Below are 18,615 nucleotides of genomic sequence, written 5' to 3'. Positions count from 1 at the left end.
TAACTAAATTTTATGACTACTTCCAAGCCTGTGTTTCGGTTGGAAACAATAAGACATCTGATTTCTTCAAAATAAGCACTGGAGTTAGACAGGGATGCATTTTATCATCTATTCTATTTATATTGGTCATTGACTGGGTGATGAAGAAAACCACAGAGGAAAAAAACGTGGTCTCCAGCTGGGCATACTAGGACACCTAGAAGATCTGGACTTTGCTGATGACCTGGCACTGATTTCAGAAACTATAAAACATTTACAAGCTAAGACAGATAGACTAGTCAAATATTCTGGATAAGTCGTTTTTTTTGTAAATGTTAAGAAGACTGAAATTATCAATATACCAATTGCAAAAGACCAATTGCAATAGTATTGAAGCAGAAGTGAAATATAAAAGGCTAAGGTGGCTAGGACATGTGCTCAGAATGGAAAAAAATAGGTTTCCAAAAAAGTGCTTAAGATGGAACCTTACCACTGGTAAACGTAGACAGGGGCGACCAAAAACGACCTGGAGTCACAGCACTGAAAAGACATGAATTGACATGGGGAGAAGCTGAAGCACTTGCAAAAGACAGGAATTCATGGAGGAACAGGTGTCCGTATGCTCTGGACTTCATAGTCAAATAGAGAGATGTGCCTGATGATGATGATGATATATAATTTTTTATGCTTCGCTACTTAGGGATGTTTTCATCCTTATTTTTACTTATTCTTATCAGTTATTTACTTTCCTTTCATAAGATTCGGTTTTTCTGAGAACATAATAGACAGTTTCAAGATACAAATATTTGAATTTTCTAAATTTGAATATTCCTATAATTTTGATTTTGAAAAAAAATTGAAAGGTATGTTTTACTGGCATAAATACCAACCTTGTACTAAAGGTCTGTAGCGGCACTTCAGTTGACGCTAGGGAAGGGTGGGGGCGGACCCTCAATTTTTAATTTTAGTTTAAAAAGGGAAGACTATATAAGGTAGGTCATATTCTTCTACAGGCCATTTCTTAAGACCTTCCCATAAATAATAGTTATATACATTTCATTGACCTTTCCCACATCCTTTTACTTTTATGTAGGGGTTACATCTACTCATATATTTTTATTTTCTCTCTCTTTAGCTTTACTTGATTAAAACAGTGGCTTCTAACTTCCTTTAAATATTCCTCCATTCAAACTTAGGACATCTCAGTCAAGGTTGCGTGATGTTAAATGCGACAGTATTTGCCAATCATTTACAAAATCTATAAGGAGGTATTGAACTGGATTTAACCAATAACAGCATGGTGTGCTATAGGACACTCTTTATGTGAGAAGAATAACTACCATCCCATTCTAATAAAATAATAATTTTTATAGGAAAGGAGTGTCATATATGAAAAGAGAAGCAGTACATGACACTGCAATTTATCCTTTTATATTAAAGTTTCATTTTCATTTCAGAATAGCAGATTTATGAATATGTTTTGGTATACCTCAGAAAAATTGTTTTAAACTATCATGTGACTAGTAAGTTTATTCCTTAAAGAGAAGAGCCCGATCAGATAGCATTTAGTAAGATATTAATCTTTAAGTTGTCAATAAGACATATATTTTCTTTCTTGTGTTATGCAGTTTGTTAAATTCAATAAATCTTTATTTCATTTTAGAGAATTATATCATTGTATAACACAATTTCTGAGAGATAAGTTTTGTATAAATAATAAAAGACATTGAAGTGGATACATTTTCTAGTTTGAAAATGACAAACATAGCATTAATAGCAGGTTTCATTCTGCTGCTTACTGCCCGCACAGTAGATGCTTTCTATTGAAGGAGGACAACATAACTCTTCCGGAGCCTAGAATTGTGATTCTAGGCTCTACTGGAGTGGGTAAGTCTAGTGTGGCTAATGTACTTCTTGGATGTGAACCTGACAGTGAGGACTGTCTATTTGAGGTTTGTAATGGAGTGGATTCTTGTACTAAAGAGACTACATATGGTGTGGGAAGTTTTCTTGGCACTGGAATTCCTGTTACTGTTGTAGACACTCCAGGTTTTGGTGATTCTGATCATAATGATTCAGAACTCATTGATCAAATGGTTGGTTTTCTAAAAAATACTGTCAATACCACTAATGTATTTCTTCTTTCTTTTAATGGTGAGGTTGATCGCTTAGATACAGCTCTTCAACAAATGATAAGAGAGATGGTGGCTCTATTTGGTGAGGGATTTTGGGACAATGTCATACTGGAGTTTACTCATTGGGCATGTGATGATCATTCTGTTATGATGCGGAACAGCACTGGAAAAACAGAAGAGTGGAAGCTTAAAAACTATAATGAGGGTCTTCAAGAAATCATCATCATCAGGCGCATCTCTCTTTTTGACTGTTGAGTCCAGAGAATACGGACACCTTGTTCCTCCATGAATTTCTTTTTTTGGCAAGTGCTTCAGCTTCTCCCCATGTTAATTCCAAATCAAAGAGGTCCTTTTCAGTGCTCCGCCTCCAGGTCATTTTTGGTTGTCCCCGTTTACGTTTACCAGTGGTGGGGTTCCATTTTAAGCACTTTTTTGGAAACCTATTTTGTTCCATTCTGAGCACATGTCCTAGCCACCTTAGTCTTTTATATTTCACTTCTGCTTCAATACTATTGCACTTCGTCTTAGCATGCAGCTCAATGTTTGATATTTTGTTTGGCCAGAATATTTTGCAAATTCTTCTTAGGCAGCTATTGTGAAATGCATTAAGTTGATTTGTTTCAGTTTTCACAGTTCTCCAGCATTCCGCTCCATAAAGAAGAACTGATTTCACATTACTGTTGTAAAGTCTGATTTTTGTTTTCAGAGCAAGTTTCTTTGAATTCCAAACGTTGTGTAGACTGTTGAAAGCAACCCTAGCCTTATCAATCCTGGTCTTAATATCAGCTTTTGAGCCATTTTCGCTGCTGATAACACTCCCCAGATAGGTGAATTTGTTGCTTTGTTTCAATTGTTCACCATTTATTGTTATATTTTGATCAGGGTTTGTAGGTATATTCATAATTTCGGTCTTCTTGACATTGACAAAGAGCCCGACTTGTCCTGCATATTTGACTAGTCTATCTGTTTTAGCTTGTAGATGTTTGATTGTTTCTGAAATCAGTGCCAGGTCATCAGCAAAGTCCAGATCCTCTAGGTGTCCTAGTATGCCCAGCTGGAGACCACGTTTTTTGTCCTCTGTGGTTTTCTTCATCACCCAGTCAATGACCAATATAAATAGAATAGGTGATAAAATGCATCCCTGTCTAACTCCAGTGCTTATTCTAAAGAAATCAGATGTCTTATTGTTTCCAACTGAAACACAGGCTTGGAAATTGTCATAGAATTTAGTTATCATAATTATCATCTTTTCAGGTATACCATAACTTCTTAGTATTTTCCAAAGTGTTTGTCTGTGTATGGAGTCAAAGGCCTTAGAGAAATCAACAAAATTTACATGGAGTGGCTTGTTAAATTCAACACATTGTTCAATAACCGTCCTAAGGGTGAAAATTTGGTCAACACAGCCCTTTCCAGCACGGAATCCAGCTTGTTCTTCTCTTAGTTTATTGTCAATTTTCTCATCAATTCTGTTTAAAATAACTTTACATAGGACCTTGCTTGGGATAGAAAGCAGCATAATTCCTCTCCAATTATCACAATTGTTCAAATCTCCCTTCTTAGGTAGTTTTATGATTATACCTTTAGACCAGTCCATTGGTATCTTTTCTTGCCTCCAAATTTTATCAAAGAGATCAGTTAGAGTCCTAGCAGAAAGATCTATGTCTGCCTTAAGCATTTCGGCAGTTATCAAGTCAGGTCCTGGTGCTTTGTCATTCTTTAGACTATGTATAGCAGCTTTAACTTCTTGAATAGTTGGTGGTCGTGTGTCTATGTCTATTTCATGTCCTGGTTCTGGTTCAGCAGTAATTTCTGGTTCAGGTCTGTTCAACACTTCTTCAAAATGTGATTTCCACCTTTCAGCAACTTCTTTTTCTGTAGTGAGTAATTTACCATCTTTAGCCCTGATAGTTTCACCACTCTTTTTGCTATATTTGCCACTTAATTGCTTGGTTATGTTGTATACTGTTTTCATGTTACCAAAGTCAGCTGCTCTTTGGGCCTTTTCAGCCAGATTGTCAATGTAATCTCTCTTGTCTTTCCTTGTGCACTTTTTGACTTCTTTGTCTTTAGCAGTATATTCAGCTCTTAAATTGCTCATGTCAGCCAAATGTTGAGCATTATGGATTTTGTTTTTGAGCTTCTTTCTCTCTTCTATTTTGATCCATGTTTCTTCAGAGATCCAGTCCTTTTTCTCTGGTTTCTTGTGTCCTAGGATTTCCTTAGCAGTAGATTGAAAGTTTTCTTTAATTGAAGTCCATGTGATCTCAGTCTCGTCATTTAGGTCCTCTAAGACTTGAAATCTATTTCTGAGTTTTAAGACAAATTCATTCTTTATCACAGGGTCCTTTAATCTTGAAGAATCATATTGTCTACCAATCTCACTCTTTTTATCATGGCCAGTACGCTTCAGCTTTAATTTAATCTTACTGACAACTAGTTCATGGTCACTAAATATGTCGGCTCCTCTGTAACTCCTACAGTCTTGCATTGACTTGACCCATTTTCTATTGATCATAATGTGGTCAATCATGTTTCTTGTTTGTCCATCAGGCGTTGTCCAGGTATATTTGTGAATGTTTTTGTGTTGGAATAGTGTACCTCCTACAACCATATCATTATTTAAACAGAATTCAATTAAAAGTTCTCCATTTTCATTTCTTGTACCTATACCAAAGTGTCCCATTGCGTTCTCCACTCCAGTCCTGTCAGTTCCTACTTTAGCATTCATATCTCCAAGAACTAGGCACATGTCATGTTTGGGTACTGAGTTTCTGATTGATTGCAGTTGATCATAAAACTCTTGTTTTACTTCTCCATCTTTGTCATTTGTTGGGGCGTAGCATTGGATAATAGTCAACTTGCAATGCCTTGATTGGAATCTAGCCTTAATTATTCTGTCTGATATAGGTTTCCAGTCTATTAGTGAATTGACATGTCGTTTTTGAATAATTATAGCAACACCATACATATGTTGGCTTTCATGACCAGAATAAAGTATTAGGTGGCCATCTTTGGTTGTAGTTTGTCCTTGTCCTGTCCATCTACATTCCGCAATTCCAAGTATTCCAATATTGTAACTTGTCATTTCTTTAACTACTTGGGCTGTTTTAGTTGACTCATACATTGTTCTAACATTCCAGGTTCCTATCTTACAGCTTTGCTTAGAACTTATTGGTCCTGTCATCAAGTTGATAGCTTCCTTTCGGATTTGACCATCATCTTTCATATTCTCAGTAAACTGAGCATCAGTTCCAACAGTTCTTATTTCATGTACACCTCTGGCTGTGTGAAAGCCATAAGTGTTTGAGGTTCTGTGGGTGTTTTCGCTAACTGTGGGGATTTTTACAGGTAGGATAGTTAGTCCTACGCAAACCTTCCATATCCCTGGAAGGAAGGGTGACTGGTAAGGGGAGGGACGTCAATATCCCCCAGTACTTCAAGAAGTACCTCCTGCCCTGGTCTTCAAGAAATGTTTGGTGTTAAAAAGAATCTTACAGGTGTATTTATTGATAGCTGGGCCAAAAAAGATTTTAACCTTCAAGATGAACACCAACAAATTGCATTTAATAGAGAAACAGAAAAACTTTTGAAAGCAACTCTGGAGTTCAATCCATTTCAGTTTTTGAGTATTCAGGATGTACTAGAGGAGTTGAGTTATTTGAGAGCTGAAAATAAACGCCTGAATGATATCATTGATGAGGATATTGCCCAACTGTTCAGTGATGTTGAACAACTGACAACTGATGTAGAAGAGAATGCTATCTTGATAGACAATAATAGGAAAATTCAAGACAATGCAAATTCTAATTTTATAAGCAAGATAAACAACTTAGTGGGAGAAGATGCTAACATCCATCAAGAAATAGCAAATTTGAAAACCAGTGATGAAGCCATATCAACAAAGCTAGATGATCTTGTAGTTAGCTTAAATGAATTAGATTCAAAGATACTAAAGATGCTTCCAGTTGGATCTATAGATGCATGGAGCGGACAGTTTCTCTCTACTATTAAACTTCCAGAGGGATGGCAGATGTGTGATGGTCAACATATTCTTGAAGGTCCCATGGCTGGTCAATATTCACCAGACTTAAATAAAGCTGGAAGATTTCTGCGTGGAGGAGATGGTTTTACTTCTTGGACCTACCAGGATCACATGATGGGCCAGCACAAGCACGGCATCAATGACCCTGGGCACAAACATACAGATGCTGGCCACAAACACAATATATATGTATACGGAAGTGATGGCAGTGGAAGGAGAAATCATGTTGATAATAGTGATAATCATGGTAAAGGTGCAGTAGACTTCCTTGTTTTAGAGGGTAAAGCAAACATCCAGACCAGCGGAACAAAAATCACTGTAGAGAATGTTTCCAGTACTAGTATTCCCCTGGGCGATGAAGTGCGTCCCAAAAATATGATCGTGCAATACATCATCAAAACACTCTAAATGCATCACTACAGACAGAAACTAATTTCAAACTGATACACTCATCAAATCCATCAACTTTGTTCCTGCTAACCTCCAATTGGACATAACAGAACAATCCACTCCTACATTGAATCCAATTCATCCCCCAAACTCCCATGCTTCCAAATACAATTAGCCATTGTAACATATCACAAACCAATTCTTGAAGCTATTCCTACCTAAGTTTACCTACTGATCTACCTCCCCCTCTTCCCCCTTTTCTGAATCATACATCCATCACCTGGATACTTCAACAAACCAAGAATAAATAACCGATACCAATGCTAGTAACTTTTCCTTTGTAATTTACTTTAATTAAATTAATTTGGTTGTTATACAATAAATTTATTTTCTATCTGCGTTTTTTATTTAACACAGAACAGCTACTTTTTTTAAAGCAAAGCTTTTCTACAATTAGGATCTATTCGTACTTCCATCCTTCTATACATAAAGGTTAGCACTTATTGTTAATTTGAGCATGTTAGAATTGCCTTATCGACATCAAACTTTACAAGGTCATTTTTTTAACAGTTGAGTAAGATTTAGAAAGTGAAGCAACTTTATAATCGTAACCAGAAAGTTTTTAAACAATCTCCTGCACTTAAGGAATTGGTCATCACAATTATCAACAATTTTGTTTAAAATTAAAAATTAATATTCTGCTTATTAAGTTCTTGCAATCTACAAGTGTTTATATTCTTTTGTCATAACTAATTTTAGAGGTTCGCTTTTATGAATGTTGAAGAATGTACCATAGTGCATGTTTAATAGAATTTTCTATATCTAACCAATTCTAAGCTGCAGAATTATTTAAGCTTAACGGGTAGCTCTATTTAAAACAACTTAAAAAGCGTAGCAACTCTATAATTGTTTAAAACATGCTGAATGTTAACATTTTGATAACATTCATTTTGATATTGTATGATATGATTATCCTATTCATTTGATTTTTGGAACAATGATTTTTAGAAAAACATGATACAATATTATAAGATAGGCCTCTTTATAATCAAATCCTAAAAATGAAAGCATGTCCTTTTACTGTATCCTATATTTACGCAATTTTGCATCAAATTTATGTACAATTTCGTTTAGACTTCGAAATTATTGTTCTGATAATTAAGTTCTGATACTCTACAAGATGTAATGTTGGTTTATCCTTCCTTTTGATTTTAGAGCTCCGCTTTGATGAATATTGTCATCCTTGTTTAGTATTGAAGCTACTTTAGAAATTTAAATGTACGTCTGTCAGCTACACCTCAGAAACATGATTTTCTTATAAACATTCCCCTGACCAATTTAAATCCTTTCCTATAATTTACATGGTCGTCTGTTATTGGCATCAACATGAAATAAATCATTTTTGTCAAAAGATTTTTATGTTTTATAGCTTCAATGCGTAGATTTTAATATTTTTGCCATATCCCAATGAAATTAAAGAAAAAGATATTCTTTTAGTCAATATTAAATATTAAATATATCCTGCTAACCACTGAACACATATGGTTCTCCTTTACAGGGTAGTTTCTCATAGGTCCTTGGAAGGTTAAAGATATTGACATAGATTGAATAAAAAACATTTAACGTGCCCTTGGAGGCCTCAAGGACAAAAAAAATAATACTTGTAGATTGTCAGAGCTTCATAAGCAGAATATAAATGTACTCTCAAAGAACTTACTTACATATTAAGACTTGACTATAGAGATGCTTCGCTTATAGTGTTGTCCTAGAAACCAGTATTCCAGTATGGCTGTAAACCGATTAATATCCGCTCGATTATTACCAGTTATCAGCCATAATAAAAACTCATGTATAACATCCTATTACATAAAATTTTCCACAAATATTAAAAAACTTTGAGATTAATACCAGTTATCAGCAGTTCTATTTTGTAATTTCGTAACACTTAGTTCATCCACTTGATATCGTGAAGGTGATAGGTTTAAATATTGGCCCGACACCACATCATAACTAAAGACGTTAAAAATAGTTCGTATTGGTGCTATGTCAGGTGCACGACAAAAATAGTTAGAGTAAATAGAATGGCTTGGTCCAAAACACTTTCTAAAATTTGCCCATCTTTTACAGGAATCACCATGTAAAATTTAAAATTGATAGGACAACGATAAGAGTCATCTCTTACAGACGGACCTAATTAAAGAAGAAGCTTGAAACTTGTGGAATGTCTGTACAATTGTACAAAATTTCTTAAATACAGGATTCCTTTTTAGGAAACACATACATTTTAGGTCTTCATTATAGAGCCTTTCGCTTATAACATTGTACATTGTTTTCTTATAAATCATTAATCCAAAAATCAGATGAATAGGATAAACTTGTTGTCATGAAGGTTTCAACCCCCCCCCCCCAAAAAAAAAAAAAAAATCTAACCTAACTAATACAGGGATCACTATGCTAACTTTGAAATTGATAGGACAACTTTAGCATGCCTAAATAAATTATAAGAGCTATCAGTTACAGACGGATGGATGGACTGACCCAAAGTTTAGAAAAGAATTATAATTGTTAGCCTGACTTTAAGACGCTTGGGGCTAACAAAACTCTTATTAATCTTATAATTGTTTTCGTTTTACTACCTGCAGAAAGCTATCTATAATTAGGAAAAACAAAAAAAAACCTCTTATACAATTTGTTATAGAAATAAAGACAAACTGGCAAATATATGTAAATACATTAAATATGTTATATGTTTTGACTTATACTGATTTTAATAAAAACAATCTATTTCATATTTCGAATACAAAATATTTAGCAGGATGTGGAGGCTAAATTGGTAATAGTCATGTTAGGTGCATTCTTGTTGAACCCAATTCTTGTTCCGGTCAGGGTGATCTGGAATTTATCCAAACTTTCGAAGTCAAAGGTTTCAGGGTTCTCAATCTAATAGAAAAGACTTCAGTTAAAACTTTGCATAAAAAGAACAATAAATAAAAATCATGGGAACTTTGTGTTTTTCAGTACAATAAAATGAAGTATGTAATTAGATATACCTTGAAAGTAAAAATACCATCTGGTGCTGGTTTGTAGTTCTTCTGACTGAAGGCAATGTCAACTCTACATTCACTCAACCATCTGGGGCCTAAAGATGAAATGTCTATTATACATAAATTTCAAATTAAAATTTATTTATTGTTGAATTTGAGATCATAATATATTTATGTCAATGATATATTAAAAAAGTCACCTGATGAATCTGTTATGTAATCAGAATTACATGCGTAGTTTTGGGCAAGGAAACTATGGAAATTATTATGGTTGTCTGTATCATTAAAGACTGTTGGATACTGAATTTTAATTTGGATTTCTTTTCCAGTGGTGTTCCCAGCACTTTCAATTGGGTTGGATTCAGCATCCAGAAGAAGAATTTTTATTGTTTCAATCCTAATTCTCCAAAAATCATCAAAGCGATTGTACATATCAAGATCTTTGATATTTACATCAATATGATATGTACTTTTAAAATTACCAACAAAGTAATTTTTAACTCCTCCAAAAAGCACCTCAGGATTAGAATCAACATCAAATATTGCAGTAAACTCATTTGGTATCCCTGGAATCTCAGCATCAGATATAACACTATCCCATTGTATTTCAAACAGCTTGTCAAGAAGGGTTTCAAGCTCATCAGACATGTATGGTAAGCTTAGGTCATCACATGATTTGAAGGAGTTATAGTATTGAGCATCACAATAGTCAAGATATAAAGAAAGTATCATAGCTCTTTGAGTCATACTATGTTCTTTGAGACCATAAAACTTCTGATGTATGGAAGACATGACATAAAAGATTTGTCTGTCATAGCTTTTTGAAAGAGATGCAAATGAGTCCTGAAAGTTCTTGAATGAAAGTTCAATTTTTGCTTTATATTCTGCTCTCAGTTCAGCAGTGATATTTTCATAGGAAGCTTTCATTTCCTCAATTTCTTTTTCATATTCCTGCTTTGCTTTCTCTCTGTCAGCAATAAACTGTTCCTTAAATATTTCTAAATCTTTTAATTGATTCTTAATATCTTCAATTTGTTTGGTAGCTCTTTCTCTGTCCTCTTGTGCAACTGTAAGTTTGTCACTTTCTTCAGAGAGTCTTAATACTATGTCTGAAAAGTCTGCAGCTTCAGTGATCATCTGTTTTCCAACATCTGTAACCCTGGTCATTGCCATCATACAATTATCTACCCCAGAAATTCCAGAGTCAGTGGCTTGGTTCATTGCATCAAGCTTGATGGTTGCAGTTCTCTCCAGCTCATCAAAGTCAGATCCCTTGAGTTTTAATTGTACCATGGTTTGAAGGCTATCCTTGAAACTGGTGCCAAGGTTAAGGTTGATATCAGCTAAATGATCAAGATCTAAGTCATTGATCATATCTTGAATATCCTGACAGCTTTCAATGATCTTAACAAGTTCCATCAAAAGATCAAATATTTCCATAATGTCTCCAATAACTTCACCAATGTTAAGATCCTCAGGATTTCCTGTTGCAAGACCAATTCCAAATGTGAAAACTGCTTTAAAGATAGCAAAAAAAGCTCTGACTTCTTGTTTATGTTTCCAAACTTCTACAGCATGTTCAAACTTGTCAAATTCTATCTCTAAATTTTGTGTGTTGTTTTTTAACCTTTGCATTAACTCAGTCTGAACATGAACCGAGGCAGTCACCAGATCATTGAGCCTTGTGATTTGTTTCCTGTAACCTTCAATAACATCATCAATGTGTTGTTGAGATATTTCAGCCTCACTTAAAGCCTGTTTTAATGCCTGTTCCTGCATTTCAAAAATTTGATCCTGTATTGCATCCATTGATGAACCAATCTGATCTTCAATACTATTTCTGTGGTCAAAGTCAAAATGCCAATTATTATCAGCAGCAGCCCAAATTGAGTCCAAGACAATCAGTTCTTGGCTAAAGTATTGATTTTGTTGTAGTTTTACAATCTCAAAGTTAGTTTGCATCATTTGAGCTATATTGGTTGCTTCAGCCAGCTGAATTTCTTGGTTGTTTTCGTTTGCTAGATAATCTGACATTCTTGCATACAAAAGGCTTGCTAGTACAGATATTGTATCAATTGAATAAGCTGGAACATTATGCACTGAGCTCATTTTATTCAAATCCAAAACTCTGTTAAACTTTTGAGCTGCAATAAAAGTTGATTGTTTACCAACAATTTCTGTGTCATAGACAAAATCCAGCACAAAGTGACTCATATCTTCTACAAGTTTAGTATTTTTTCTTGTTTTCATTACAGTCATTGCACAGACATATTGAAGATTGATAGCTGTTGCATCAAACCAGGTAGAAACATCCATTCCGGTCTCTTCCACTCTTGTAACCTGTGGCAAACAAATATCATCATCAGTAAATAGAAAGGTTTCATCAGCATTTTGTATTATTGTTACAAGACCAAAAGACTTTTTGTTGATAAGAACTTTACCAATGTAGTAGAATTCTTCTTTGTTTGCCCAGGCTTCAACTGTAGGCTTAGTTGTAAACATTTCTTTAGTCATATTCATAGTTATGGGAAAGTCTAAAGAAACAACTCTTGCTTGAATATCCAAGTAGTGACTGATTGTAATGGAACTACTCATGTAAACTGTGTCAGCTTTGATTGTAACTAATTCAGTTACATCGCTAGTTAGCTGTTTCAATTTTGCAAGATCATATTTAGTTTCATACAGAGTTAATTCTATCATATACTTTGCATGCTCCATTTGACCATTTTGAGAATTAAACTCTTGGAAGAACCTGTTTGATTCACCTTCATAGTAGTTTTCAACAATTTTAGACTGTTTATCAATTGGATAGTTAAAAATGATATTATCAAAGTTTTCATTTTGAATGAAACATGGTGTTGATGTAAACTCTTCAATAGAGGTGCAGTCTATTATACCATTTCCAGTTCTAATACAACCATCTGTAGGTAATTCTGTCATAGAGTCACAATACTGCTCTGAGTATTTGCTTGTCTTGAAGTTTTTGTAAAATGTTGGAGAGTCTTTATCCAGTTCTCTATCAGATGCCATTGTGCAGAAATGCCAGGCATTAGTTGTGTAGGAGGTAATATTGGGGTTATTTCTTATATCTAATCGGTGGAGATTAACCAACTCATCTAGAGCCCCATCTTCTATAGTCTGAAGCTGATTATTTTTTAGGTAGAGTGATCTTACTTTGTTAACTCCATTAAATGCACCTCTGTGAACAATTTCAATGTGATTAAATGACATTGCAATATACAACAAGGAGGGGAATTTTCTAAATGCATCTGCATTTAAAACTCTGATTGGCTGATGTTCTATAACTAGTTCCCATACAGAAGAGTAGTCAAGTATCTCATCACAACCATTCTTTGTTAGGTCTCCAGGGAATTTTGTAATTGTGTTTGATTGGCAACTGAGCTTCCCATCGTCAATAGTACAGGGGCAAGTGGCAACATCATGCCCATCACTTATGTGTCCTAATTTAAACATTATAATTATTAAATTATTATGAGAAAGGTAAAACAAATAACCATCTCAAAAAAAGGATAAAGTGTACACCGGCTACACCTTAAACTAGTCATTGTTTAAAATATTAATCAAGCACAATTTAGTTTGATAGAAGCAAATCTATGGGTTGGGGAGAAGGGATGGTGATTACTAAAATCAACCAAAATCCCTCATAATTTGAATAAACCCCCCTTCCCCCTCACTTATATTCAAAACATTAATTTCGGCCAACGCAGCTTGTATTTTGGTAAGATAAAATGCTTTGTTTAAGTCAAAAAAATATTTTTCCTCTTTATCTGGATGACCCTGCCAGGTTTGCTGGCATCCTGTGGCCGCCAGGATGGAGATATTAAAAAAATGCCAAATCTCAGTTATGTGTCACACCCATATTTGAAAAGTAACTTAGTTATAGCCCTCTATCATTCACACCAAAAAAATCGGAGGGGGGGGGGGGGCATTAAACGTTTCCACCCCCCCCCTGACCGTTAAGGGTTAACAAGCAAAATGTGTTATTCCCCCCTAACCTCCCTCACTATCTCTGTAAACAGTGACGTGTACAGTGATTCACCAGGGGTGTTTGAAGCCATTAGGAGAGAAAAAAGGGGAAGTAAGGAATTCCTAATTTCGCTTTTAAGGGGGAAATTGATTCCCTTCTACACCCCTCTACCGGTCGCCACTGTCTTAAGTAAATGTGTATATCTTACATTTTATATATTTCTGATGTATAATTACAAATTAATTCAATTCGAATTTTTTTTATAAAATTAAATTAAAGATTTAACAAGGGTAACAACATCCATAAAAGCGAAGCTCTGAAACGGTACGACATAGGGCAGTAACACTAGTACAGTTTCAGAACTGAATAATCAGAATATAAATGTATAAGAGTCAAAGCAAAATTGTAAGTAAATTTGTTGAAAAATTTCTTGATGCAGGATAATGTTTAAGGACATACTTACATTTTAGAACTTGATTATAGAGTTGCTTCGCTTATAATATGGTACTTTGTTGTCTCAGAAATCAGTATACCAAAAACCAGATCAATCGGATAATTAGATCATATAAAAATTTGTTGTTAAAAAAGTAAAAATATCAACATGTTGAAATGGACGTACGGACATTTTGGTATTGATTATAGAGTTGCTACGCTTTCTAAATTGTAACTAACTACTATAGGGGTCACCATGCAAAATTTGAAATCGATAGGACAATTCTAACGTGCCTAAATTAACGTACGTACGTACGGGGCGACCGTAATTATAGAAAAGCTTCGCTTTTAAAAAATGAAAAATATAGAGATCATTTTCAATTACATCTAATAACAAATATCAGTGGCGTGCAAAGCACTTTGTCCGGGGGGGGGGGGGACTAATAGACATTCCGTTGGAAGGGGAGGGGAATGATGATCACCTATGGATATTTTTTAATAAGAGTGTTTTCAGGGGGGTCACCCCCTTCCCTCTTACATACTGGTTATAAGAGAGGGGGGGAGGGTTTTGAGTTGTAACTAAAAGTACCGTTCAAAAAATTACTTAACTGAAGAAAATTTACCGTCCCCCCCCCCCCCATTTTTTGTGGTGGGAGGGAGTTAACTACTTTTTTATATAAAATAATAAGATCTTTTATTGGAATAGTCGTGAGTATTACATTTCCCCTGTTAAAATTAAATTAACAGACAGACGAACAAAACAAAAGTATAAAAGTTCATAACAATCTCCATTAATAAAATAAGCTTTATATCTTCTTTTAGAATTCAAAAACATTAGGTCACTTTAAACTTATATAAAATTAAATTACAATATTACCGACGGACAAAACAATTTATATACTGGACGCATACAGGACATCGGAATTTTCAGCTTTGTATCTTAAACAGAAGCCGGGAGGATAGTGTTTTTCCTTAACAGCCGCACATAGACTAACTGACAGTAAGTTGTTTGTAGACTAACTTTGCTTTCTCAAAAAGTTATATTAAGAAATTTCATCGGAGGAGCAAATGAAATAGAGAGAACAGAAAAAATGTGGGTTTTTTATTTGTAGCATAGCTTCGCTAAAACTAATTAAGATATAATTACCTAAGGACAACAAGAAAAAAAATGCTTCTAGCCGAAGCATTTTTCCAGAACTGCTTATTACTAATATTATGTTTTCTTTTTATAATTCCTTTATCTTTCGATTTAATAACTTTAATAACAATAATAAATTATCCTTATATTAAAGTAACAGGATGTCTGTGAGTCTGTCTGTCTGTGTGAAATGATCTCGCTAACCGCTGGAACAATATGGTTAACGATAATGTAAAGTGGCAGGTCGACTCCCCCCTCCCTCTTCCCACAAGTGCCCATAGAGGTTTCTATGTATTCTATTGAATAAATACTAATTGTATTTAATTTTAATTGGCAGCCGCAGCCATCGATGCATCAAAGCTGCGATAAATAAGTGCAGTTTATACATTTTGTTTGTATAATAGTGGGCTAGGAACTTTTTCGTTCACAACAGACGTAATGTAATCACCAGTACTGGTGGTTTTGTTTCCAAGCCCCTCCCCGCCCCCGAACCCCTGTGAGAGTTATCAGCCTATTTTTAGACTAACAAGAATGATAATATCCATACAAGCGAAGCTCTGAAACGGTAGGACAAACGAACATTAACACTGAACACTGAATAATCAGGATATATAATATATATGTATAAAATTCGAAACAAATTGTAAAGTATATTTGTTGAAAAACTGCTTAAATAAAGGATAATGTTTAAGGACATAATTTCATCTTTAGGACTTTATCATAGAGATACTCCGCTTTTAACATTGTACTCTGTTGTCCTAGGAATCAATATTCCAAAAATCCGATCAATTATATCACACAAAAACTTGTTAAAAAGTAAAACAATCATCATATTAAAAATGGTCGTACGGACTTCCTAGTAATGATTATAGCGTTGCTACGATTTCTAAATCGCACATAACTACAACAGGAATAACCATGAAAAGTTTTAAATCAATAGGAAAATTAGAACATGCCTAAATTAACGAAAAAAGTTATCCGTTCCAGGCGGACAGACGGACCGACTCTAGGCATAGAAAAGCTTCGCTTTTAATAAGAATTTTTTTTCAATTTACAGGAAAAGTAATTTACAGAGGAGGAAAATTTAATAAATTAGTTCTTTGATCCAAAAAGCCAACTTTTGAAATGCAGAACCCTAGACTAATCAAATTTTAATTGATTTCCCAATAATGCATTGATAAAAATTAGAAAACTGTTCGAGAAAACTTTCGAGCCTTCAAAGTGTAACTATATAACAGTATGTCCAGAGCAGTTTTGCATTAAAGAACGTGTCCTAACTTTTGTGATTTTTTTAACCCATTCGTGACGAGCCCCCAAAGTTCAAAGAGTTTTGATTCAAGGGGTTCAACAAAATAGATTTTTTTAATAAGTACTCAACAGAATAAAAAAAATAAGGTGTCAAATTAAAGATCTTACTGTTTTTGTTCATAATGGCAATTTTATTTTTTGTTGCGATTTAGTTCCTTAAAACCAACTTAATTTAAAAATAAAAACAAAACTTAAATTACTTCAAAAATATGAGGTCTACAAAAAAAACCGATGGTATATCTAAATTCTATGGATCATTTTACACCTACTACTTACTATAAACACGGACTAGCTATTTTTCAAAAAAATTCAAAAGTTAGTAAACGTACTTTACATAAATTTTGTTTTGACTTATAAATCTTCATTAACTAATAATTTCTATTTATGTTCTGATATTATAAAAGAATTATTTTTCGTTTGTCATACAATCTGATCTCTCTTATAATAAAGAGTTTGTAATTAAATATCAAAGTTTTTTTTTATTTCATGCTTTCTGAAAACAAAGTTTTTTTTTATTTCTATAATCGGTTTGTCCGTAATGGATAGTATATATGTATATCTTCAATTAAGGCATGTTGGATTCCTCTAACATTTAAATATAGAAACAACCTTTAACTCTTACCCTAAATTCCGTAGACCCATTTTATAAATTTTGATTTTTTAACTTCATGCCAAAAACACTTTTACACTCTACAAGTGTAAATGTTTGTTTGTCTATGGATGTAGACAATAGACATCCTTATTTTTTAGAAGTATTTAATTGCCTGTCATTATATTGCAAAAAACTTTAATAAAATAAAAACCAACAATTGTTTTTGTATTTTAAGCCAATAATTCGTCAGCTGTGATGCTTAAAAAGACTTCCAACAAACAAATATTTTTCAGTTAGATTTTTTAAGATTTAGGTCATAGGTTTTGTGATTTTTTATTTCATTTTGTTTCATTTTATAATTTAAAATTTGAATCCCATACATTACATATCTGAAAATGTCCATCTAAACAAATGTCTATTAGAATAATGATACTGAAGTTATGTGATTATGTGGTCTTGTCCATTTATCATTTTCCTTCGTTGCTATTAATTTTTTTTTTTTTAACAGACTCTGTAATTCTTATTAGGAAAGAATAAACTTAAATTATAAAAAATTCTTTAATGAAACTCCCTAATTTATTATCTTTTATAACTTTTTAATCTTAAGTTCAAAGAAATAGTAAATAAAACGTAGATAAGGCCTTGATTGACGTAAAAAATAAATAAACAAGGCCTTGATTGACGTAAAATAAATATTCTTAAACGTACTAGGCTTAATAAAAAGTTAAGGCCCCAAATTGACGTAAATTAAACAATAAAAAGTAAATAAGTAGGTATTAGCATTAAGTCAAAGACAAAAAAATGTAAATGTACATTTTAAAATTTGGAATTTTTAATATTATTTTATATCAATTTTCAGTAAAGAAAAAAAAATAGGACAGCAGATCTATAGTACAGATGAATATAGATAACTACCCATCCCCCCCCCACCCCTTTTCCAATGACCTTTTTCGTCTGCATGCAAATTGTTTTCTGCTACTAGGCTATGTTAATATTCACAACACAATTGGTTGATTTTCAAAGACCCAATTGAGAACCGACACAAGGTCATTGGGATAGGAAAATACATATTCCTCTATATATCCATAATAAACTCTCATTGACCAAAGCGATAAGATCTTTATTCTATTTGTTTATGGAATTAATTATGATATTTATTTCATATTGATATTTAAATTACAATGAAGTATTTAATCTTAATTAATTTTACAAAAAATATGCATACATAATACAGTAACTTAAAGAAAACTTTGTTTTGAAAGAACTTGATTGGTGCGACATTTCCGTAGTGTTCAAATATTAAAACTAAAATTGTAAACGGTTTAACCCTCATGTTGGTAATGTATAAAAAAATTATTTTTAAAATCTCATCAAAACTCTATTAGGAAAATTGATTTATTGAGAAATAGTTAAATAGATATGTAGTTACAGAGAATATTAAGCCATATATCTTTCCCCCCACAGAAATGTAATGTTCTCAAGAGCATTACAGACCAACGAACAGAGTGAGTTGTAGACTAGTTTGACAATATTTATTTGTTATAAATTTAACTACAAAAAAGCT

The 18,615-nt window shown here is 33.5% G+C and overlaps 3 protein-coding genes across 4 annotated transcripts in view; 2 read left to right on the top strand and 1 right to left on the bottom strand.

Moving 5' to 3' along the window:
• The window catches only part of RpL19 (ribosomal protein L19), a 249,838-nt gene that overhangs the window by 133,409 nt on the left and 97,814 nt on the right, over window positions 1-18,615 (top strand). The window lies entirely within an intron of this gene.
• LOC145305366 (uncharacterized) lies at window positions 1,206-3,313 on the top strand. The gene is made up of 2 exons (XM_080146985.1): window positions 1,206-1,247; window positions 1,728-3,313. The coding sequence occupies exons 1-2, from the start codon at window positions 1,206-1,208 to the stop codon at window positions 2,367-2,369; spliced, it is 684 nt and encodes a 227-aa protein (XP_080003111.1). The 3' UTR covers window positions 2,370-3,313.
• LOC145305613 (uncharacterized) lies at window positions 9,224-15,211 on the bottom strand. Its single transcript, XM_080147296.1, has 4 exons — window positions 15,161-15,211; window positions 9,794-13,054; window positions 9,600-9,688; window positions 9,224-9,489 (listed from the first exon to the last, which is right to left on the bottom strand). Exons 1-4 carry the CDS (start codon window positions 15,198-15,200, stop codon window positions 9,358-9,360), a joined length of 3,522 nt encoding a protein of 1,173 aa, XP_080003422.1. The 5' UTR covers window positions 15,201-15,211; the 3' UTR covers window positions 9,224-9,357.

This window comes from Acartia tonsa, chromosome 14, assembly GCF_053477335.1.
Source record: "Acartia tonsa isolate MP-2025a chromosome 14, ASM5347733v1, whole genome shotgun sequence".
Lineage (NCBI taxonomy): Eukaryota > Metazoa > Arthropoda > Copepoda > Calanoida > Acartiidae > Acartia > Acartia tonsa.
The sequence above is the reverse complement of the archived record's forward strand: the minus strand, read 5'-3'. Positions and strand labels throughout refer to the sequence as shown.

Bases quoted from the DNA above. Each gene is read 5' to 3' on its own strand.
- LOC145305366 (XM_080146985.1), top strand. From the start codon at position 1,206: ATGCGACAGTATTTGCCAATCATTTACAAAATCTATAAGGAG. The intron at 1,248-1,727 runs GTATTGAACTGG...TACATTTTCTAG, and splicing joins TTTACAAAATCTATAAGGAG to TTTGAAAATGACAAACATAG.
- LOC145305613 (XM_080147296.1), bottom strand. From the start codon at position 15,200: ATGCTTCGGCTAGAAGCATTTTTTTTCTTGTTGTCCTTAG. The intron at 9,689-9,793 runs GTGACTTTTTTA...TTTCATCTTTAG, and splicing joins TTACATAACAGATTCATCAG to GCCCCAGATGGTTGAGTGAA. The intron at 9,490-9,599 runs GTATATCTAATT...CTTTTCTATTAG, and splicing joins ATGGTATTTTTACTTTCAAG to ATTGAGAACCCTGAAACCTT.